We start from the raw sequence: 24,231 nt of genomic DNA, 5'->3' as shown, positions 1-24,231 counted from the left end.
GATTTTATAATTGTGAGTGCAGGTTAAAGATTAAAGTAACATTCAACAATATTACACTGTAAATAAATGTTCGCTTTCCAACAAGTCATCCCTTAAAATCACACAACGCTGATTAACTGTATTTTCTTTGCTAATCATCTGGTGTCTGGCTGGTCGCTTCCAGGAAAAATGAAAATCATCTGCTAAACAGATGTATTGCGTAGTCCGGCCAGCAGCAATGTTGGTTTGTTTGGAATAAATACAAAGAGGATGAACTGAGGTTGACTGTAGAAATGAGGCCAAAACACATGTTTCAGAATAAAAGTTTTAGTCAGAATTTCCAGCAATATTTCAAATACAAAAGTCTCAGGAAAACATCTCAACAATAGTTTGTCATCTTATAAATTAGGCTTTTAGAAATACACAGTTGCATGTAAGTACCGCTTGTGGAGGTGAGTGTTGAAGAAGTGAAGTAGGAGACGATCACGAAACAGAGGTTGTGTGTAAAGAACTTAAATAAGAGCAGATTTACAGCACATGGTGGACTGTGTTTTACATTTCTGGTAACTGCACCTCTGCCAGGTATCCTCCTGCATTTGCTACATCTTTATTTTTTTACAGTCAGGGAAAAGGAGCTCGCATTGAATGAACTGAAGAAAAATAACTGCGCACTCTGTATAAACATGTCTATCATTTACCCAGCAGTGAACTGAACAATGTTGAAGGGATTTAAGTGATCCTTAAAGATTCATTTACGCCTCAACAACACACATTTACATTTCTTTTGATTGTACCGTTGTGCATAATTCAAAACCCTTTGCGTCTTTCCTCGCCGTTGCATCGTTTCTTCAGCAGAGCTCCTCAACATGTCATTTGGTTTATTGAAGCTTTTTGCTGTCAAGCCTTGTTACTCATTTGCCGTTTGGTATAACTTCAGTCACATCTCTTGGCAGTGGTGGCGTCTTTTTTCGATGTTATTTTCAATTTAGAGGCTGTGCTGTTAAGTGTTTTGGACAGCAATGAGAGCTTTGCATACCTCTGGCACTCGGGGTGCCGAGTGCTAGAAGTTCCAATTTAAAGTAAATAAGCACTATGCTTCAATGTGGCTTGTGTTTGTCGCACAGCAGCAGCAGCGTGAGCCCCGACCAGCGCTTCTCCAAAGCTTTTGTTTAGCATTGCTTTGTAAAGGTGCTCAGGGGATTCAAGGTCTCACAATCTTTTGTTAAAACTCCTGTTTGTAAGGTAGTCGATTTTAGAGTCTCTTTCGAAATCGTCAAATACTCACGCTTTAGGATTGTAGGTCGGGTTGACCGCCGGCCCAAAGCGTCAGTATTTGATGAATTCGGACACCTAAAGTCGTCATATTGTCGCCTAACTAACAAGTAGGAGCTTTAACATGGCTCTTGTAAATCCAGAGGAAGGCAGGAGTTTTCATAGTGTAGGAAATGAAGGAAAGGCATGTTTTGCACAGTAAAAGCTTTGGTAACACAAAATGCTTTCAAGGTATCCCTGTCTGGTTTTGGTAGTTGGCCTCAGAAGAATGCTACTAACAGTTTTTAAGAGCTTTGGTGAGTAGCTGTTCAGTCCCAGCCAAAATTGTGGCCAGTCATTTGGTAAAACTTGAGATTGAAGGGTCTGTAGAAGTCTCTGAGCCTGAGCAGGACCTCGGAGGGGATCTGGGGATGGGGCCTGCCCTTTGACTTCCCCAGGCAGCGTGGTCTGCTGCTCCCCTCGGGCTTCTTGAGGCAGGGGAAGCCTTTGGTCTGGTTGAAGTAGAAGTGCTTGTCTGTCACCACGCGTTTGAGTCCCAGGAAGTCCTGGACCCGGCCCATCTCGCCCGCCGGGTCCGTCACGAGGCGCTCTCCGCTGACAAAGAGGAGACGCGAGAGTGGGAAGAAGCGCAGCCAGTTCTCCAGGTGCTTGGCGTAGATGCCAATGCGCACGGCGCTCCAAGACGTGTCGATGAGGCCCGTGGTGGTGTTGCGGAAGGCCAGGTTCTGAAAGGACGGGAGCCCGGGAGATTTCGACAGAGTCTGGGTGTAATCAGAAACAGCCCGGGTCACAGGGTCACGCACCACCACGATGAGCTTGGTGTGGCGGCTCATGGAGAAGACGCGGCGAGGGGCCTCTTTGGTGATGAAGTAACTGGGAGTCTTCTCCATAGTGATCTGACCCTCCAGAGTGCGAGGCATCAGGTTCCTGCAGTGAAGAGAAGAAGAAAGACAGAAAGACATAGCGTGAGCGTCGACTTGAGAAAATACCAACACACTGCACAGCATGTTCTTCATCAAAAATGACATCCATACATCAGGATTAAATTAATACATCTGCTTGATTTTCTCATAATTCTCAAAGCATTCCTTTGATGATGCCTCTCTTACCTCGAAGGCTTTTTGATTTTGCTTTGTAATTACTGGGCTAAATCTGTGATTAGAGGGAGATAAACATGACATTAGGTTTCTGGCATTGATGGAGTGACCGTGTCAGCGCAGACCGGGAGGGAGTCTGCGAGTGGCTACTGTAGGAAAACCGCAAGGCTATATTAACCTCAGAAAAGTAATTTCCTCTCATCCGCTGCCTCCTCCTGAACAGACTCATAACTGCCGGGGCTCTCCCTCCGCTGCTGTCCCAAAGGACCGCAGTAACAGCCACATTACTGTCATACCGCTGGTATTTGTAGTCTTACAGCAGGGTTGGAGAAGTTATTAAATGATTTCCCCCTTTAGTGTGCCCTGCCAGCTAATCCTTATCACATAACGCTGTTGGGAAAGTTACTAAAAAATGTAACTGTTACATGTTATTCATTGACAAAGTATTGACAGTATTTTACTAGTAAATAAACAGCAAAAGTAATAAAAGTTAGCCACATGACTCGTTAACATTACTTTTATTAGTCAGCGCCATAAACAACTCCAAATGCTCAACACACATCACACATTCTGTATTTAACAGCTGTAGAAACAAAAAAACAAACAAGTAGCCAACCTTGTTTACAGATATTTAAGGACCATCAACAGCTAGCTTAACGTTAGCTTAAATAACTGATACCTGAATGTAGTTTAACAGCGATTAATGATAGAAAGCTAGCTAAGAACACGCTACATGGAAATAAGACAACTTGGAGCTACTGGACGGCACGTTTCCACTGTTTTGGTAGCCCTTGCATCAAGCTAGCAAGCTAACAGTGAGTTAGTGTCTAGCGTTATTTCCAACAGTAATCACATTATTGTAATACTGCACTTAATAATGTGCTTCTGCCCAACACTGGACATCAAATAACAAATGACTGTGAACTTGTTTTTACATATATCTCAGTGTCTCGTATAAAAGTATGGAAAAACAGCAGGTGATAGCAGTTTTCATGCGGCGACGTAGAAAGGATGGAGGGGATCGTTAACTGCAAAATGGACGTGAAGTTAGCTGAAACAATGACAGCGCTTACAGCAGCTTTAATTTTATCACTTACACCTGTGCTTCTCGTGACATGTCAGTGAAAAAAAGGCCTTTTGCTGAAATTTGGAAAATTCAGGCAGGAAAAAGACACTTTTACCTCAGAATAAAGTGGTTTGGATAACTTGGCGAAACATTTGGTGTATTTGGCATTTGACCTCTTGTCTCTTGGACTTTGTTACAGCGGTATTGCCTTGTTCCCATGAATTAACTTGAGTATACTGTTATCATTACTGATAGAAATAATGGCCAAAGTTACCAAAATAAGACCCAAGTTGTAATACACTGGAATTATCATTCAATTTACTGAATATTTTGGCTGCAGAAAAAAACAGGCACAAGTCCAAAAGTGTCCTGTAACAAACAGGTTAATATTGGCTTATGGTCGACATGTGTTCGCACTCAATCCTGGGTATTGCCTTTGGCCCTCTGATGGTTATTATCATCAGCGGTTGAGGTATTCTAGGCACACTTTGGCTTTTACGCACAGGGTTGCCCACTTCCTCCTGATCTTTACCCCTACTTAGATGACTCAGAGGCTGAGAAGACGTAGTAGTACCTCAAAGAGTTCAACAAACCCTGACCGATGTCTGTGCTTGACTGAGTCCTCATAAGTTGCCAGAGCAGATTGTATATAAAACGAGGGAAATGGGAGGGAAAGGAAAACCTATTTATCTCGTGTTCTTTATTTCATTCAAAAGCTACTGTAACACTCAAATGGAATCTAATAACCTCCGTTATAAGAAAATATCCTGCCAATTTTCCCCTCTTAAAAAAAACAACAGCCCCTTTAGTTGAGTTTAAAGAGGAGATTCAGATCTCGGGCTGAGTTTGTGCTATAGAAATCGAAGCGGTGAGGAATTCCAGTGTTGCAACTGTGAAAGATCCCTCAGCTAATTTCCATGCTTCCCTCCCCTCCCTCCTCAGCAGGCATGTGGTGATGGTTGGGTCGGAGACTTCGTGGTTGGTCTGTAAGTGAAGGGCTTATGGGGCTCTGAGCTCTGGTGTGTGGTGATGGAGCCGACTCCATGTTCCTCTCTCTCTGATCCAACACACACAGTCAGCTCCAAGTCCGGCATGTCCCCCTGGCATGAGGCTACGAGGGTAACACCAAGTACACAACTTATGGTATTCATGAGAAAACCTCTGAGTTGTATTACAGGGCCGGGGCTAAACAAAGCGGAGAAAGACACATCAAATACAAAAGGGAGAGAAAGTTTACAAAAACAACACTGTTTCTATGGCTAGACTCAACACTGGGATGTTTTACAATGAGCATGTCAGGCCAGAGCGTAAACCTTTCGCTCTGAAGCCAAGTTTCTGCGACGGGCATATTTCTGGTCACCGCATGACGAGACTGGCAGTATAGTTTTTATGAATCTAGATTCAAGAAGCTAAATTTCTGATTTTGGATCCAGGGACAGTTTAACAGCTCTGGCTTTGAGAGGAAATTCCGGGCTCGGATACTGTTACCCTCACGTGTCATCAGTCTATGAGGTTATTGTGCGTGCCCTTTTGGTTCATCCACTTCTCTCCTCAGCTCGCCTTGTTTACCTGTGTTCCCTACACTTTACTGACTGTAACTCTCAAGAGGCACCAAGGGAACATGCCTGGCAATTAAGTATTTCCAGGACAGGAAAAAGGGAGAGTTGCATCCTTTAATCAACACAGTTAAGCTGAAAGCTGAAATTCCTTGGTGTAATTGTCGGTGGAGTTTGCTTTTTTAAAAAATTTTTTTTTTACAAAATTCAACGTTCATTCATTTAATCATTTTACAGTAGGGTTGTATAACAAGATTAAAACTTGTAGTAGAGGTAGAGACGAGATAAAGCTTTATTTCTTTCCTTCAGTGTTTTAACAGGGTCTTATGCATGTGAAAAGTCATAGTCCAGAACCACAGAAGCTCCTCTCTCACACAGAAAACACTGCTCCTGAAACGCCTCATCAGTAATTCCCACCTTTAATTCCGTGACTTTGCGAGATCACACTACGTCATGTCACATATTTGCATAATTTATGCCTAGCGGCTAGTTCGGCATGTAAGAATTAATTCACCACAGCTGCTTTGTTGTTGTTAGCGGCGCTGGCTCAGACGTGTGTGAGCTGACCAATCAGAGGGGAGTGGGTATTCAGGAGGGGGGGCCTTAAAGAGACAGGAGCTAAAACTGATACTGAACTGAACTGGAATGGTATGATTGATGTTTTGGATTGTAGAATTGTGACTGTAGCATCATCTAAAACATTTTATGCAAAGGAATATGAAAAAACAAACAAACACACACACCACCAAACAGCAATATGTAAGATGTGGGATAGAGCAAGATATTTTTAGTATTTTTTGTATTTTTCTGTGGTTGCAGACAGCAACATCCAAACCCCGCAACCAGATCTGAAAACAAAACAACCGAGGTGCCAGTGTGTTTGCACTGTTTGGTGAATGTGTCATCAGTCTAATGGAAGCCACGGTGTTCCAGTCGAGGCTGAGTGGGGCTTCCATTGACATCGTGTTTACATTTCGGACCACTGGCCTGTAATCACAGGACAGCCTGGCTACGACAGAAAGCACAGGAGGAGGCCACACAGCGGTGCGGGGAGGAGGGCGTGCAGGGAAGCGATAGCAGGGGAGCAAAGCAGAAGAGTGGGCAAGACTAGAAAGAAAGGCGGCATGAGAGGTACAAGCACAGACGGAGAGAGGAAAAAAGCAGCAGAACTCCAAAAGGGCTCAAAATCCTCTCATTAACCTGGAGCCACTGTTCAGTAGCGTCTAATCTCGTCTTCTCTCATGAAGATAAAAAGCGTTTGATCTGTTTATCTGATATCAGCTGCTGTGAGCCGCCTCTGTGTGGTTTCCAAAGAGAGTTTAGAGGGACCTAGCGACCTGATGTTTGTTTTCATCACACCTTTACTGTTAGCATCTGGAGCAGGAATGCAGTCGAGGTTTGAAAGTGCGCAGATGTGCGTTTATCTGTGCATACAAATGTGTCCAGACGCTCTCACACGCTCACGTTTGGCTGTGCTCAGTGTGGGTGGGCCGGGCTTTATTAGCGCCCGTGTAAAGGACTGCAGGCTAATAGGTTACTGTTTATGAGTAGACATGAGGACGTATGCGGACCTACGTCAGGCTGGACAGGAGACGAGCAGGGACGACTTAATGCGGAGGTAGCAGACAGATTTTTTAAAAAGGCATTTTCCATTTCTGCAAGCCAAGCTGAGGTAACGACATATTTGGTCAAAAGTGAGTTAACACTTGATTCTTTTGACATTTTTATGACATAAAAAATGATTACGCCATAAAAGTGTAACATTTCCATGAAACGCTATGCAGAATTTGCAATTACTACAAAATGGAGCCACAGTAAAACGAAAGCCAAACCGCACTCTGCACTCCGGCTTGGTGAACTGGCCTCACCAACCACTTACTGCACCCTCTGCCACAGAGAGGCAGCTAAAAGCTAGCGAGTGGTCAGATACACACAGCTAGCTTTAGCTAAAGGTATATGTAACTTCTCTGCTTACAACTCGCTACTATCTGTAATTGGAAAAATATCACCTTCGCTGAACCGACATCTTTCTGTTCACACAACGAAAAACAAAAAAAGCATCATAGGTCTCCTTTAAAGTCTGAGAAGAAAGGGGGAAAGTCTCAGCTCTGTAGATTTGACTTTACTTTTAAAAGTTTTAAAAGTCTGTACCCACTTTTGTTAAATGATGATGGTAATTAAATCATCATATACATTTTAATAAATGTTAATTAGAAATGTTAGACATACACTTATCACTAAGAACTACAGGGGGTGTATCTTAAACTTTTTATTTGGTAACTTTTACTTCTATAAATAAACATTTTAAAATATCTAATGTCTTAACCAGGTGGAACAAACTGCCAATACACTAATGTCAGTTGAAAAAAAACCAAAAAACTTTTTTGTGACTTTTTTCTGGTTGTACCGAACTTGCACTGAACTGAGACCCTTAAACCGACTGAGCAATGACATCTGTGTACTGTTACACCCCTAAAATGAACTGTTAAGTATAAATAATAGAAAATAATCTATTCTCTTAAAAAAAAAGCTCAAAGAACACATCTGGACTGCAGCTACTGCATTGTCCTTGTAAACTCTTCAAACACAGGATGCATCTGCATTTGTAGATTTGTTATCTGTAGTCATGCAAATGAATTTTTGGGGGTAAAATGATGGAAAAGAGCTTTAAAAAATCACATCGCAGCCTGTCTATCTGTTTGGCAGCCTGAAAACCCCTCCCTGTCATCTTCACTGTTTCTGAAGTGACTTTATGAGGCAGATTGCTGCCTTGAATGACGGGTTTCACCAACTCAAGTGCTTATCAAGTGTGACTGTGTGTGTAGTTTAGAGTAAAAAGGGCACCTGCAGGCACCGTAAACACAGTGGTTATTATCGCTTTTGTAGTGGGAAGCACAAACTCCAGTCATTTTCATTTCTGTTTGTACACCACCCATCTCTCTCTCTCTCTCTCCCTCTGTGCTTTTCACTATGACATACACTCGCTCACGTAAACACAACGCACACACATACGCACAACAACCATCTGAACATGCCTTTCACAGGATGGATCCACATCTGGGAGCAATGAAGTCCTCAGTGTACGTGTGTGTTTGTGTGTGTGTGTATGGCGGAGATGAGGGAAGTGTTTCTGGGTTTAGGAAGTTTCCCTCTGGTCCCGGGGTTCGGAGCTCTGAAAGCTGTGATCCGTACCGGCTCTGCTGGGCCACAGGCCAGACCCCCGGACCCTCTTAATCCCCACCAGCCTGCACTGCTCGGAAATGGACTCTTCCATCCTGAAGGTCAACGGCAGATGGTTGTGATTCAGAGGGCGAGACCACCGGGGATCACGGGGGATCATGTAATGCAACATGTCATCATGTGCAGATCTCGCTCTCGTACATGCTACGTCTTTTTCCTTCCTTTCATCCCTCCGTTTCTCTTTCACTCACATCCTCGACTTTTTTTCCCCACTTTTCCTCATCTCCCTCTCCAGACTTCAAAGCCTCCACTTGGCCTCTACTGTATCCCTCAGAGCGAGACTGTTGTGAATACATTTGACATGTGTGAAGGAACTTTAAAACACATCCTCGACCACTACAGAGAAACACATGAAGACAGATACAGTGTGCCTGTGTGCGCCCAAAGATCTGTACAAGCTGCTGCGTGGAGGGAGAGGTTTGTCATTACTGACGGCAAATACAGGGCTGAGGAGCTTCGGTGGGCTGATTAGAAGTCAGCGGGGACTGTAAGCAGCTCAATAAAGAGGAGGTAAAGTAGTACTTCTCTTTGTGTCTGTTGGAGTCGGGCCATTGCATTAGTTGGATGGCCAATGTTCAGCCGTTTGTCAAATGTATCCATTGCTTTGTAAAAATAGAGAAAACTTCCATCCAGGATATTTATGTATTTTTTCAGGTACTCAAATGTCTGGTTATCAGGCTGCCAAATCAAGCCTAAAGTGATTAATGATAAGTAATTGCGTTTGGCTTCCATTGTAGACGAGTTTCAGAAGCTTTTTCCTGTAAAGAAGAAAACTCAGGTGGAAAATGTCTGTACAGTTTTAACAGGAATAAAAAAAAGGAGGCAACTGCAGCAGTGTCTACAAAATAAAATCTAAGACTTTTACAGAACTTAAAGGGGCTCTGTGGCGCTTCAGTGTCTCGCTGGAGGCCGGTCGTTTATTAGACTACGTTAGCGGACTCCTTTACTTGAGAGAGGCACTGAAGAGGAGGCACTGGAGAACGTGCATAAAGTCGCATCCTCTGAAAAATCTGACCCTTCACAAGAAAATCCACAGTCCAGCAGCTTGGAACAACTTCACAAGGTGTCATTGTCACGTCACATTACAATCAGCGCACATATGAGCCAATAAAAAATTGATCAACACATGTAAATTGCAAATAAATAAATACATAGAGCCCCTTTAAATACCACGCAGAATGCAATTTAATACTTTTCTAATGGTCACAGAATATCAGAAAACATGTCGGGACAACAAGGCCCACCTTAATGTATGAGGTTTATGAATTAATTGACACTTTTATGACACTTCTGTCAGGACCTATTGTATCTAACAAAAACTCCTTGTAATATAAGTCACATGAGCTGGATCAAGAATAACTCATTTTATAGTCTATGGCAGGCGAGAGAAAAATAGAGAACAATCCTTTTTATTACCTTCCCTGGTCTTTTAAAGACCTTCTCAAGATACCCTGTTCGACACTTCATATTGGCACAAGATATGACCCATCAGCCCCTTTCACAATATCTGTGTTACATAAACCCATATTGTTAGCACCTCATATTGCTCTATCTCACTCCAGCGTGTGTGTGGCGGACTATTACACACTCTGAAGGTTACAGTCTGGCTGACGCACCGGGGTGGCGAGGAGTATTTTTACCGAGGAGGTTTGCATCACTGGGGTAGGTCGGTAGGAAAGAGCTGAAGAATGTGTCTAGCTGAGGGGAAAAATAGAGGCGTAACAGTTAATAGAGACATCACAGCGCCGGAGAGCGAGCGAGTAAATCAGAAGTGGTCAGTCAGAGTTTCCTCTGAGAAACCAGGGCAGCACTAATGACAGATTAGAGATCTACATGTGTGCTCATGTGTGTGAATGCTGTTTAGCCTTTAGCATTAGCTTCCTAAATGTTTGAATTCCCCTTTGAAAAGCGTTTTGGGAAATATGCTTATTTGCTTTCTTGTAGGATGAGAAGATTGATATCGTTCTTCATGCCCGTACGCTAAATGTGAAGCTAGAGCTGGTAGCGTAGCTTAGCATAAAGACTGGAAACAGGGAAGGAACTACTGTAGCATGGCACGTTTTGTGTAGTCAGAACGAAAACTGTTCAAACATAACATTTCACCTTTTTATGGCGATTTATGTTTGGCAGAAGACCCCATAAAACAAAGTAAAACAAGACAGCTGTTTCCTGTCTTTGTGTTTCGCTAACTAACTGCCGACTATAGCTTAATATTTACATGTCTTCTTATCTATGAAATGACCAAACTACAGTACACATTTGAAAGCTTCTCTGAATGCAAAATATGAAGCTCAAGTTGGCAGCTAGCTTAGCATAAAGACAGGGAAACAGCTAGCCAGGCTGTCCAAAGGTGACTTGTTATATCTCATTAGCCTAATCGATATGAAAAAACAAAGTTTGAACATGACATTTCACCATTTTACGAGGGCTTATGTCTGGCAAGTGACCCCAGTAAAACAGTATAAGCGTCATTACAAACCTTTAGAGGTGCTGGCAGGCAGATTTTATTACATTCAAACGGAGCCAACCTAACTCTTTCCCTTTTTTAATGTCTTTGTGCTTAGCTAACTGAATGCTAACGATAGCTTAATATTAGAGGCATGAGAGTGGTATCGGTCTTCTCATCTGACAATTGGCAAAAATGACCATACTGTTGCTTTTACTGCTGTTTTGAAAGTTTCTCTGAACATCTTCTTTTAATTAACAGGATAATTAGACAACCACTAATGATCACAGGAAGAAAAACATAAGAGAAACTACAGAACAGGAAGACGGGATGCCGTGATTGTATCACTCTGATAGTGTAATGACCTGACATGAAGCCTGTTGTGTGTTTGAATGTGTATGTATGAGTGTAATGTGTCCATATGTGCGAGTGGAAGTGTGTGTCTGCATGTTGCCACTGATTGCTCCCACCCCTCCTGACTTATCAAATGGGAAAATCTCCAGTCGTGTTCCTGCCGGGCCCACAGTGGCCTACTTGTGTGGCTTTATCTCCCAGCTACCAGGGGCCTCGGGCCCCGCCCTGCCTTCATCCGATCTCCTGAACACAGGATGGAGGGGGGGACGGACGGATAGATCGCGTAGATCCTGAACCCTGTAATGTCACGGTGTCCTCGCCACAGTTACATAATTGGGCTGTTAGTAAGATGGTGTGATGAGGAGGGAATCAGTGTGGACTGAGTTTAGTTTAGTTAACTGGTCATTTAAATGTACGAATCCTCAAGAACAATAAAAAAAGTCAGTTACTCGATTAGCTGACTGACAGAAAACTGATTAGGAACAATTCTGATTGTTTAAATCATTTTAAAGGCACAGTATGTAATTTCTGTCTCTGTCAAAGCAAGAGACGTAAATAGAGGGAGTTGTTGTCTTTATTATTATTATTATTATTATGATCATATTCATTTTAGAAGTTAGCATGCTAACCAGCTAGCCCTGACCCGTAGCACCACAGTAACTCAGCAGTTTCTGCTCGCTCAATGTTTGAAAGGAAGCCAATTCTTACATATTGCATCTTTAAATATATTGATGTTTATTCTCCTTTGTCATTTTTCAGCATGTTATTACTTAGATAGTTAGATAGATAGATAGATAGATAGATATTTGTTTAGCCTTCAGTTCAGTCAGTCCAGTTAAAGATTAACCATGAGACAACATGTACAGACTTCAGTGTTTACCCTCCACCCTCAGTCTGCACCGGCGACAGAGAAAACAACCACGTTTTCACTAATTAAACAGCTTTTCTAAATGAGTACACACACACACACACACACACACACACACACACACACACACACACACACCTCAGAAACACTGTAATTGACTCAATATGGACGTTTGCTTGTCTGGCAACTCCCCAGGTTTCGACCAATAAGAACACTCAATACTGTCGGATCCCAAAAAACCCACTTCCGAAGACTTCCAGCCTGCCACTCCTTGTGGTTTCTCAGCTCATTGTTAGCAGCGTCTTAAGCTGCAAAAGGGAAATCACTGCTGGCAGAGGCACAGCTTTTACAACTGGAAACAGTCCATTCAGCGGTCTGCTTAGTGCCATCTATCAGGCTCATCAGACTGGACTCAACTGGGCCTTGGCTGCGTTTACACACACATCAAACATACAGGACGCAGTAGAGTTTGGATGGACATGAAGCGGGAGATGGTGTTGGCTTCCAGATTTCCTCCAATCACAGCGTCTTGTTTGATGTTTTTACTTGTCCTCCAATTCAGCTCCAGGTCTCGGTGCCAGAGTTTCAGGCGTAATTAATCTCATTTCCTCTCGAAACCAGCGCAGACATCACCGACAATTAACCAATTCCTCTAAGTTGGTTAAGTCGAACCGACGGGAGTTTTTCTAGCACGCTTATGCGGCAGACAAAGAGAGGTGTGTTTCACTGGAGGGATTCTCAGGGTGGCTGCAGGTTCTCACGACCTCCACCCCCTCTACGCAGAGAGTCAGACATTAAACAGAGATAGACACCAGGAGAGGTCCGCTGCCACACACACAGTCAATAATTATCAGCCTCTCCAGACAGACCAGTGATGGTTAACAGGGTGTGGGCTTGAGTCACTGTTTTGTCAAATGGAACTCAAAAGCTGTAACTATGGATTCACATATCTTCTTCAGTATGCACCTCTTTCATTGACAAAAATATTCATGATATTATATTCAGAGGCTTTACTCAAAGTAAAACAGTCGGGGAGAGAGCCTGAAGGCAACAGAATTCATCAAAATGATCATCTTGATTATATAAAACTGTAGAGCTCAAACAACTAATTGATAAATAAATTCCCAGTAAATTTTGGTTATAACCATTTTCATAATTTTATTTATTTGTAGAGGTAATTTTACTAGCAACAGTGCCAAACTACTCCTCACATCACTGAAGACTGGGTATCTTGTATTTTTGACTGTTTTGACCTCATCTTGGGCTTTAGGAACAGGCATTTTTCACCTTATCATCCGATATTGTTTCAGCCGAATAAGTTGTGATATGTGTCAAATTTATTTATTTTTTAACAGATAATAATGCAGAAAAAGGTGCTTGGGGTGATTTATAAATATTAAATCACAGGTCTGTTGTTAAAAATGTGCTTATGTACACATTTTGTGTGTCGCATTTTATTTTACTTCCTAATATTGACATCGGAATCAGCCGCAAAAATCCAGTATCAGCCATGCGCTAATTCTACAGAATAATAACTATATATATATATATATATATATATATATATATAAAACAGAAAAACCTTCATTACAGAGAATTGCCCCTTCTTAAATGTTACATATAGTATATATAGTGTGGTATTATTGAAAGGTTATTGGTGATGCATTCAAAGCAGTTCAATGTTGGGGATTTGTCTTAAAACTCACATGCCATGAAACAGTTTTTGTTCACTTTAATGGTTTCTTCTGTCCACACTGGCCACTAAGTGATCCCTTTTTATGTACGTGATGGGGGACAAAATCCACAGTCTTCATTCTGCACATTCTTGACTTCAGTGGGAGCTAATATTAAGCTCCAGTAGCAGACAAATCAAGTCAGTATCGTTTAGTTTTTTTAACACGAAATCCTGGCGTACTTTGTGTTACTATCCAACTAACTCTAACTCAGCATGGAAACACTCTGGTGACACACAAAGGGTACATTTTTGCGTTTGGATGAACGATAATTGGTTAATGGTCAGTAGCTGATCACAGTGAGCATGTACACACAGGCACGAGGCTGTTGATGTCTAATCAAAAACATTTTATCGTGTCATTAACTTGACAAGTGACAATAGAGTAGCAGTCGAATAAAAAGTAAAAACTTGTGAAAGTACATCAAAAAGTGCATAACGTGGCATTAAAGGGTCATAGTACCTCAAAACCGTACTGCACTTTAGAAAATGTACTTTTCACCACTGCACATATCTTGAAGGATCTGATGAGTGCATGTCACTAATTTTCTATCATTTTCTGTTCCTCTTCCACTTCCTGTTTCTAATATGACAGTTTCTTTCACATGCTGAGCTTGTTACTATTGTTACATTCTTAGAGAGAAGAGAAGAAATGAAAATAAGGAAGGAGGAGAGAAGTTGGAGGAAGTAGAATGATGATTTCGTTTTGGTCCAGTAAACACGGCAGCTCGTCAGCTCCCCTCATCTCTGTCTGTCTGTTTAACGAGGAAAAGTAGACTTGTGGTCGAGGAACAAACTCCCTCAGTCTGACAGTCTGGAATTAAAATCCAAGAGATTAAAACATTTGATAAACTTCATCTCTCTGCACTCTCTAACTGTGATCGAAGAGTTTCCCCAGTGCTCCTCTCTCACCAGTCATCTGAGGCCATTACGTCTGATTGGATGAGACGCGGCACGCTGCGAGGCGAAAGGTCGACCAGTGATAAGCTGTCAAAATATTGATGACTGAGTTGGATCAGACCCTTTTTTTTTTCACCACGTATAAATCCATACCTATCCTGCACCAATTTATCAAGTCATGTTTGATTATATCCGAACAGTTTTTCCAGCTTCATTTACATATCGTATTAATCCTGACAAAAACCTCTTTACATGTAAACCGCAGCGTGCGCCGCGTCATGTTTATGAGTTCTGACAGTTAGCGCTGCTCACGGTCGTGGACGCACACGACGACTAGTTTTTCCTTCATTGGCGGATGCAGCTTCGAATACTCGCAGAGCACTGAACCCTGTCTCCTGCACAAAGCCTTCTTTCTTCCAGCAAGATCTATACATTTCCTATTTTTCCGAATTCTTCCACGAAAGCCTCTCTTCCCAGCCTCTGCAACGTGCAGCTTCCAAGAATGTGAGCAGGGAGGAATTCAACCAGGGAATCCCCTGTGATTGGTAGAAGAGTCTAACAGGAAATAAAAACCTGGACATTCCTGTCTAGGTAGAGCTCTGCCGAATGATACAGCTATTTTTCTACGAGACAAAGAAACAAGTCGATAAGGAAAGAGATTTAGAGAGAGGCGAGGAAAAAGGCGAGGACTCCAGCGGCTTTACATTATACAGTTTGAGTGACCTGAACGAGCCAATAAATCCACTCCAGCAACACTCGGGCTGTGGGGCGTAAATGTCAGCGGAGTAACAGCTCCTTGTCAACAAGATTGAATATTCAGAAGTTAATTAATTTCTGCTGCAACAGCGTGATAAAGGCAGAGAGAGGGGGATCAATAGAAAGAACCTATTTTAGGCGATCGATATCGGGAAATGACATTTATATCTGCTGGATATTTACGGCATCAAGAAAATGTTGGAGAGACGCTGAGAGGAACAGGGGGAGTGGATGGACTTCAGGTAGAGCTGCTGCAGCAGTGTGAATGAATCCCAGCTCTCACACACACACACACACACACACACACATGCTCACACTCACCACTCACACCATGGCTGTCTAAACCCTCGTTCCCCACCACCAAACCACAGAATCGTTTCCAGTAGATGGCAAAGCCAAGGCTTTTCCACATATAAGCATTTTTTCTCAAACAATTTGCCAAATGCTTCCTTTAAGGATGTCCATGTGTTTTACTTGGTTACCAGCTGAAGACAGGGGCCAAGGCTCTCGCTCTCCGGGGCTTCACAGACACAGACAGCACTTTGAAATGAAGTGCGCTGTCAGAGAATAAATGTTTAAGTGATACTTTCCAGCCCCAGTTTCAGATGATGTTGTTGGCCTCACATGTAACGGCTCTGTTTCAGCTTGATATATGTGAATCACAGGGTACTTAACGTGTAATTGCACTAAATTAATAATATTTTTACAACTACATTTGATATCGGGAGGAGTGAAGTGGGCAGGAGGGCAGAAAGGGAGGCAAGAGAAGGAAAAGCAGGGGAGTCCGATGTGTCGGCTGATTATTTATAAGCCACTGAACAACATGTGGGGACAAGCTGATGTTGAGATATGTCAGTCAATACTCAACACATTATTACGCTACATTCATTTTTTTGTGTGAAGTGATGGGAGAGACGGTGGATGTAACCCCACAGCCCCGTCAGATGAACTTAAGTGCCCCTTCACTGACACCACTTGTCATGTTAAACATATGTACTTGAAAATTATATATATTTTATATTTTCTTTACTTTATATTATATATATATATGTGGATATTGTTAGCCTACTATTTTGTAAGTGTTAATGTTCAGGTCTGTTTGGTTTGCACCTGGAGTGAGAGAAGTTGGTATTTTAAACTATGTATCTCTAACTATTTACAATCATCTATCACTTCTAGCTAATCAACACTGTATCTATTAGCCTACTTTACGCTAGCTATTTTAACAATTTCAACAAATTATCTATTACATTTACAGTAGCTATCTCATCCATTACGTTTACCTCGCTATTTTAACCATTTAGCGTATCCATTATTAGTTTTACAGCGGCTAACTATTAAACATTTAATTAGTTACTTTTAGCAATTTATCTATTCTACTTTTTGCTACCTATTTGAACTATTTAGCATATCCATTAGCCTACTTTTAGGTAATTTTTTTAAAAACTAATTCAGGCATTACTTTTAGCTAGCTGTTTTGACCATTTATCCATGATACTTTGTGCTAATTAACAATTTAGCATTTACTTTTACCAACTATCTCAACCATTCATCCAATACTTTGAGAGCTGTTTGGACTTTTGCGCTCGCTTGCTAACTAGGCTAGTTTTCATGGAGTCTTACTCGCAATACGTAGAGTTCAGGGGACTCCAAGAAGTCGTCTAAATCAAGCGTTTAAACTGTTGTTGAAGTGTATTCTGCCGTCCAGAACACCTCCTGTTGGACATCGTGTTGGGCAAACATTGGGGGTTTGGGTTGAAATTACTACACCGTTTAGGTTATGGGACCTTTGTCGTCATGGTTACAGTAATAACCACATGGTTAAGGTTAAGGGAGAGTCATGCTTATGGTCAAAAGAGCCATCCATTCACATTAATCCTGACGTCATCAATCTGTGAACTTTGTAGCTCCTAACAACGAACTTTACTCACAACAAACTAGTGTCCTCATACGAATACCTACAGTAATTCTTGAAACAGTCTCTGTGATGCAGCTGACTCAATATATGTGGTATTTTTTAAATCATATCATAATTTTTGCTTTTGGAACAAGTACAAGTACTCCTGGTTGGGAAACAGGACCAGAGGATAGTTGTACATGCTTTGAAACATTTACATCCGTCTATAAAAATAGAAAAAGCCCCGGCAACTGTTATTGCTTGTCTGTGAGCCAGTGACCTACACAGCCCCTGGGTCCAATAAGCTTCCCCTATAGCACTAAAGGTTGAGGTGTAGCTGGAATACTAAAGCGCTCATCATAAACCAGCACTATAAGTTGAGGGGGCGGCTGGTCGGGGGTGTTGACTAATGCTTCATAAGGCCTTGTTTAACTGTGACTGGGGGCCTAATCCCTCTCAGCCACTCCGCACGTCCCTGAGCTGTCCATGTTAATGCCTGACCTGTCATTACACCGGTCCAATTCACACAGTGTTGACACGAGCTGTCGGCGGATTAGGACGGAGCAAAAACACACGTTTCATTATGACTTCAGAAGAGAGAAGGAGAGGCCGAGAAAAAAGAGGGGCGAGCACGTCATGTCTGTGTTAAGAGAGTACAAGGTAAGGTCAGTTTCCAACAACAGAAAGCAGTTAAAGGAACATGAAAAGGTCACAAGTCTCTGTTTGTAGTGTGTAGTATGCTTTGTCAGCATTCAGATGAGTACAGATGCTACAGCACGTTGCTTCAGCTGAATAAAGGCATTTCATTTTTATATTTACACGTCACTCTTGATTTATTACTCTAGGTAAATCTAAACGAGTGGGAAAACCATCTTTGATGCTTCTAACATTTTGTTTTTATTGCCTCGCAAAAACTATCCACACCAACATACTGGAGCAAATAATGCTGAACATGCAGGAAACAAGGAAAGAAAACAACAATTGGAAAGTATCAATGAGCACCACACTGATTTCCTGCCAGGGTTTAAAGGTGCAATATGTAGGAATTTTTGTTAAAAACATTCAAAAATGAACAGAAATGATCATCAAAATGTGAAGAAGTAACATGTTTGACATTACTGTGGTGAAATGCTGCCTGCTTTTTGTTTGGAGCAATTCTCACATACTGCACCTTTAATAAACTGAGCTTTGATCCAGATGAGCTCACCTCCACGTCATACATCCAATGGGATTCTGGTATTTTACTGAAGAGACGAGATCATTTGTGCTCCTCTGATGTCAGAGAGTTCTGATAATCTGTCTGAATCTATCAGGACATTAGTAAAACATCTGAAACCTGGTGGAAAATGTTGCACAGGATGGGGATATAAGGTTAGAATATGTATTTCTTTAGATTGTTTGTGTTCAGATGTTTTCTACAGCTTATCCTTCGCTTCATAGGATTATTTTCTGCTTATTATTTCTGGCTCTCTCTTCAGTTTTACCTTTTAAACCCCTCCACTAAGAATGATCTTATATCTGCTGAGAATAGCACCGAAAAGACAGAAAAACAAACAAACAAAAAAAAAAACAATGAAAAAAGGACACAAAGAAGTATTAGTTCTCCTTCATGACAAATCCTGCTCCTTTGAGGTTAAAATACTCTCATTAAAGAAGCAACTTTATATATGCGTGCTCAGGCGTGTGTGAGCTGATCAATTAGAGGAGACTGGGTATTTAGGAGGAGGGACCTGAAAGAGACAGGAGCTAAAACAGAGCGTTTCAGACAGAGGGGGAATACAGAGCTGCAGCGCTGGTCAGTGTGAGAAAACTGATGTGTTTTTTGAGCATTAAAGTATGTAAACCTATTCTAGTAGTAACCCAAAATAAAATTATGAGCCTGACATTGAGCATGATGTCTCCTTTAAGGAATCTCACATTGTGAGGAAAGAAGCTGCTCTGTAATCTGGTGGTAGGTCATCAGATACTTCTGTTTTGCTTGCCGTCTCCTTTATATTCTGAAATTGGAGATTTACGCACATTTTTTTAAACAAAATTCCTGCAAATTATACATTATTATAATTATTTTAAACTTTATCTGATTTCAGTTCCTCAAATGTGGAAAGTTGATGCTTTTCTTTGTCTCATATGTTAGTGAACTGATTATGTTTTTAAATTTGAAGATGGCCCCTTCTAATGGATATTTAATGGATGCAATCAGCAGATAAATTAATAATTGTCATTCAAAAATAACAGTTTAATCCACTGTAGAAGTGTGGGAAATCCCCCGCTGCTCTCTTCTGAACCCACAATTTCTTGTGCAGACATAACGTGTCACTTTCTCCCATCAATGATACAGCGGGAAGACAGTCAGACAGCCAAAAACTCTGGCTTTTCTCAGATCATCCTGTACGTTGGCTTCTGTGCTTTCCAACTACCTGAATAAACACACGTCTGAGCTGAAACTTCACAGAGGATTCACCTTTACACTCAAAGTTAAACTGCCTCAACAGGCTGCTGTCTACATCAAACAAGTCTGTATCATCATCACATATATTCGGTGCAGCAGGAAAACCCCAGCTTCCTCCACTTCCTGACAACCACGCTAAGTAATAAGAAAGCAAACCAACACTTTGATCTCACATGTCACTTAGTGGTGTTGCACCTGAGCCTCACGGTGAACAGATCATTACCCGGCTGTATTGATCTCTCCCTGCGTCTCTCTGTCTCTTTCTCTCATCCCACACCTCCATGTTCTCCTCTCTCTCCTCCTCCTCTCTTTATCAAACTGTCATTTACTCCCCGGATCTTTTTTCCTCGTTCTTCCTCCGTAATGGTTTCCCTCTGTCCGTCCCTCTCTGCCTCTTCCCTGCTGCGTTTCATCGGGAGAAATTAAAAAACGGAGGCTGTGAAAACCCACCTTCAGAAGCCCATTTTGGCTGATCCTCAAGCAAACACATGACCACCTGACTGAGGGGTCATCCACACTACCACCATCCACAACCACAACCCATCCTCCCTCTGTGATCAGGCTGGTATTGAAGCCCTCGGGGGACCAACGGTGGACACTTAGGGAGGCAGCGTGTCAGCTCAATAAACAGCAATTTATTGGCAGGGGACTGAATACGCTGCCATGCTTGGAAGCTATCAGCAGAGGCTCTTATTGGTGCTGAGAGATATTAATGAAGAGAGGAGCGGGACTGATCACACCAGCAGGGGATGATGTGAGTGTGTGTCTGTGTGTGTGTGCCAGCACAAAAACACACTTTGTTGCGGACTAAGTGGAGAGTGCATTTGAATTAGCTCTGTTTTTGTTACATCATGCTCAGTCGCAAATAATTCATTATTCATTGTAATAAGGGGACCCGAAAATACAGGATAATACAGGCCTGATTTGTTCACAGTGGTCGTAGATTGGGAGAAAATAGGCATGAAAAATGTGGACTGGAGAGCAAAATCAAATCTCACAATATTTTGGACCAAGTCCATCAATGTTGCAACAACAACACTGTCAGGATGACATTTGGTGCTTTCACAAAATGTTAACACAATAAGATTTTTGCTGAGTACTCTTCAGTACTGTGGATATAATGGCTAAGTGGGGAGAAACAAGCAATAGAAGAAGAAGCACAGTCTGGTAAGTTCAGAAAATGACATCACTTTACTGTTATCCATCCAATTAAACCAGAGAAAGACAACACTTAAAGGAGCACTGTGTAGTGTCGGGGAAGAAGTTCAAACTAATGACACAAACTCAGAAATATTTATATTTTCCATAACTGAATAAACATGCTGTTCTCAGAGGAAAAAAGGTCCCCAGAACACTGTTTGAAGCTAGAAAGGTGGCAGGGTCCGCCACATATTAACAAACAGTATGAAACTGTGTTGTCCTTTAAGGTCAGTTTGTTTATTCAGTTTATTCAGTCATGAAAACAAAGAGAGTTTGTTTATTTAGTTTGTTTGTCAATGAAGATCTCTCTCTTATGATTCAAATTTCTTCCTCAAAACTGCATATTGCACCTTTAAGTCACCAGTCGTCAAGACGATAACGATATAACTTGACATAGTGCCAAGCCCTACCTCATACTGTAACATTTATCAACGTATGAACCTTTTTTTAAACACATTTTTTCCATTTGAAGTTCAAAACAGTTTCCAAAGAAACGAAAGGAGCTCTTCACATTTCGCTCCGGCTCATCAGACAAAATCCACCTCATCAGACTGGTCAGACAAGATCCACTAAAGATGCTTAATGTGCAGCTATTAAAGATAAAAGACATATCATGCATATTTTCAAGCAACTTACAAGGAAATAGAGAGGAGCAGGGGACTTTTGGGACGCTTGTGGTGAAGGCCTCAGTCTACTTGATCTCTGCATAGTCTGATTTTACCACATTAACACTACTGAGTCTAATTCAATGTAAAACCCATCACAGGAATAGTTTGAGCTGTGTAAGAATTCACCTGGAGATGGGCAATATACTGATGTTATATGGTTATCATATGAGACTTTCTACACTGTAAAGTGATTTTACAAAAGAAAAAGTCGAGGAACAGTTTACCTCACAATTACCAAGTAGATTAATAAATTCAAGTTGTTAAAACTTTTTAACCCCATAAAACTTAAGTTTAATACCCTACTTGGTACTTCTGAGGTAATTGGTTTCCTGACTTTTTAAAAGTACAGCCAACTAAAATTCCCACTGCATCGTTGACGATTTTGGATATGGTTATATCGTGTTGTCTTTTCCTGGTTTGAAGGGCTGCATTACAGTAAAGTGATGTCATTTTCTGAACTTACCAGACTCTTCTAATACTCGTCTTTACCCACTTTGTCATTATATCCACATTACTGATGATTATTGATCAAGACATCTTATTGAATTAATGTTTTGTGAAAAATTCCAATACTCAATTTTGTCAAATGCAGACATACCGTATATTATATAACGCAATATATCCTAAAATATCACAAAAAAAATGAAGGCTGTATCATCAAGGCCTGGGTTCACCCTAAATCTACTTCTCTCTGTATATTTGTCGCTTTGGAGGAACCAGCTTAAAGGTGCAATATGTAGTTGTGAGGAAGAAAGTTTAATCAGAAGAGAAAGATCTTTATTGACTGATTGTTTTAATGTCTAAACAAACTAAATAAACAAACTCTCTTTGGTTTCATGACAGGGACAACACAATTTCATACTGTTTTACTTTGTTTATATGTGGTGGACCCTGCCACCTTTCTAACTTCAAACAGTGTTCTGGGGACCTTATTTTCCTCTGAGAACAGCTTGTTTATTCAAAAAATAAATATTTCTGAGTTTGTATTATTACCTCATTGTAAATATCAAGAGTTTGAATTTCTTCTCCAAAACTACATAGTGCCCCTTTAATAAAGAGAGAAGTCTTCTGTACATTATACAGATTTTGTTTAAAGGAAAATAAAATCTAAAACTCTAACTTCAACTTTCATTTCCAGACATTTCCCTCTGGAAAGTGACAGTAAGCAGCTCCAACTAATCTAATCAGACGTCTGTGACTTCTACCCTGAACTTTGACCCTCGCAGTTCATTACTGTTCCGCTCATGTGCCAGGCAGGAATACACCTCATTTAAAGTTAACATTATCGTATCATGTAATACAAATAAAAGACTGAGGACTGCTCACCTGTACCATTCCAGCCCCTTATCATAGAAGCGGTCAAAGAAGTGCGGCTCCGACCCGACGGCTCTCACGTCCGGATGGATGCGCAGGAACTCCAGCAGAGCCCGTGTGCCACCCTTCTTCACCCCGATGATGATGGCCTGAGGAAACTTTTTGCTGCCGAAGTTATTGGCTATAGAGATGTTGTTAGAAGGAGCATCGCTGTTCGTAAAGTCCGACAGCTGTTCCCGGACAAACGACACCTGAGACGCGTTATACGCGCCGGGCTGCTGCGCCGACGTCTGGTGTCCATCATTTACGACGATCTTGTTGTGATAATTACTCTGCTGGTCATAAATAGGCCTGGGCAGTGAGTCACAGTATCCGTTGAGGCAGTAGAAGAGGTACGTGAAGAGAATGATCATGGTAAAGAAGACGGACAGCTTGGACTGCACCTTCAGGTGTCCAAAGTTGAACGCAGCTCTCCATTTACTACATCCCATGAGTCGCAATCCTGAGCACGAGGACACAACGCAGGAAACATGTCATATCAGAGGACTTCATGCTAAAGACTGTGAAAGTTAAGTCAAACTGAGAGCGCTTTAGAGAAACCACCGAGCTCGGTGCGCAAGAGCAAGTGGCGCAGAAGTCGCCCCCCGCGCGTCAAAAGCCTCCACATGCTCCTCGGCCTATCTCACACGCCCTTTGCCTCTCTCTGGGTCCTCCAGAAGCATCGCAGACGACTCTCAGATCTTCCAGTGAGGTGGCTGTGTCCACGTCCCGCAGCGCTCCGTGCCTCCTGTGCGCTCCCGTGGCTCCTTTGGCAGCGTCTCTGCAGGAAACCCTCAGCAGCTCTTCTCCCCGTCTCACTGCCAAATCCACGCCCTGTCTATCATCCAACACGCCCCCTCCGCCCCGCAGCCCGTGCGACACTGAAACAACAGCAGAAAGATAATTAACAGGCGCGCTGCGCCCTCTCCAAGTCTCATCTTACTCTGTTTTGAAAGCAATTCCAGAGAAATATAGTCGTTAGTTTAATTGTATTTAATGCACGGGTAGAGGAGGGAGATATCTGGAACATGCTGAAGAAGGGATATTAGTTTTTGATTGCAGACCTAGGATGCAATTTCCCTTAATTTCCCCTTAAAATCACCACATCCACTGTGGAGCCTTCTACTCAGAGGCCTCCCTGCTCTGAGCTCCAGCTTGTATGTTGATGGGACCAGTGGCCACCTGCTGTCTGCTCGCCCTCCTGACCACACACCCCCATGGAGCCAGCCATGACACACACATTTAACCTTTACACTCCGGCCCAACAGGGACAGACAGGTGTGTCATCAGCTTTCTCTAATATCTTTCTCCCCTCGCATGTGTGTTCACATGAGACCAGAATTAACTTTTGTAAACAGGAAGTTACACAGGCCACCGTCAGCTCACCATCAGCTCCTC

At 42.0% G+C, this 24,231-nt stretch overlaps 1 protein-coding gene across 1 annotated transcript; it reads right to left on the bottom strand.

Annotated features, from left to right (window-relative positions):
- Positions 1 to 318: 318 nt before the first annotated feature.
- On the bottom strand, positions 319 to 23,623 carry LOC311250789 (heparan sulfate glucosamine 3-O-sulfotransferase 6-like). Its single transcript, XM_084342837.1, has 2 exons — positions 22,807 to 23,623; positions 319 to 2,178 (listed from the first exon to the last, which is right to left on the bottom strand). Exons 1-2 carry the CDS (start codon positions 23,283 to 23,285, stop codon positions 1,560 to 1,562), a joined length of 1,098 nt encoding a protein of 365 aa, XP_084198963.1. The 5' UTR covers positions 23,286 to 23,623; the 3' UTR covers positions 319 to 1,559.
- Positions 23,624 to 24,231: the final 608 nt, after the last annotated feature.

This window comes from Pagrus pagrus, assembly GCF_965226575.1.
Source record: "Pagrus pagrus genome assembly, chromosome: 21".
Lineage (NCBI taxonomy): Eukaryota > Metazoa > Chordata > Actinopteri > Spariformes > Sparidae > Pagrus > Pagrus pagrus.
Note: the sequence above shows the minus strand (reverse complement) of the source record. Positions and strands in the feature narration are given on the sequence as shown.

Excerpts from the sequence above, each read along its gene's own strand:
- LOC311250789 (XM_084342837.1), bottom strand. The coding sequence starts at position 23,285 with ATGGGATGTAGTAAATGGAGAGCTGCGTTCAACTTTGGACACCTGAAG. Across the intron at positions 2,179-22,806 it reads AAGGGGCTGGAATGGTACAG|GAACCTGATGCCTCGCACTC; the intron begins GTGAGCAGTCCT and ends TCTTCACTGCAG.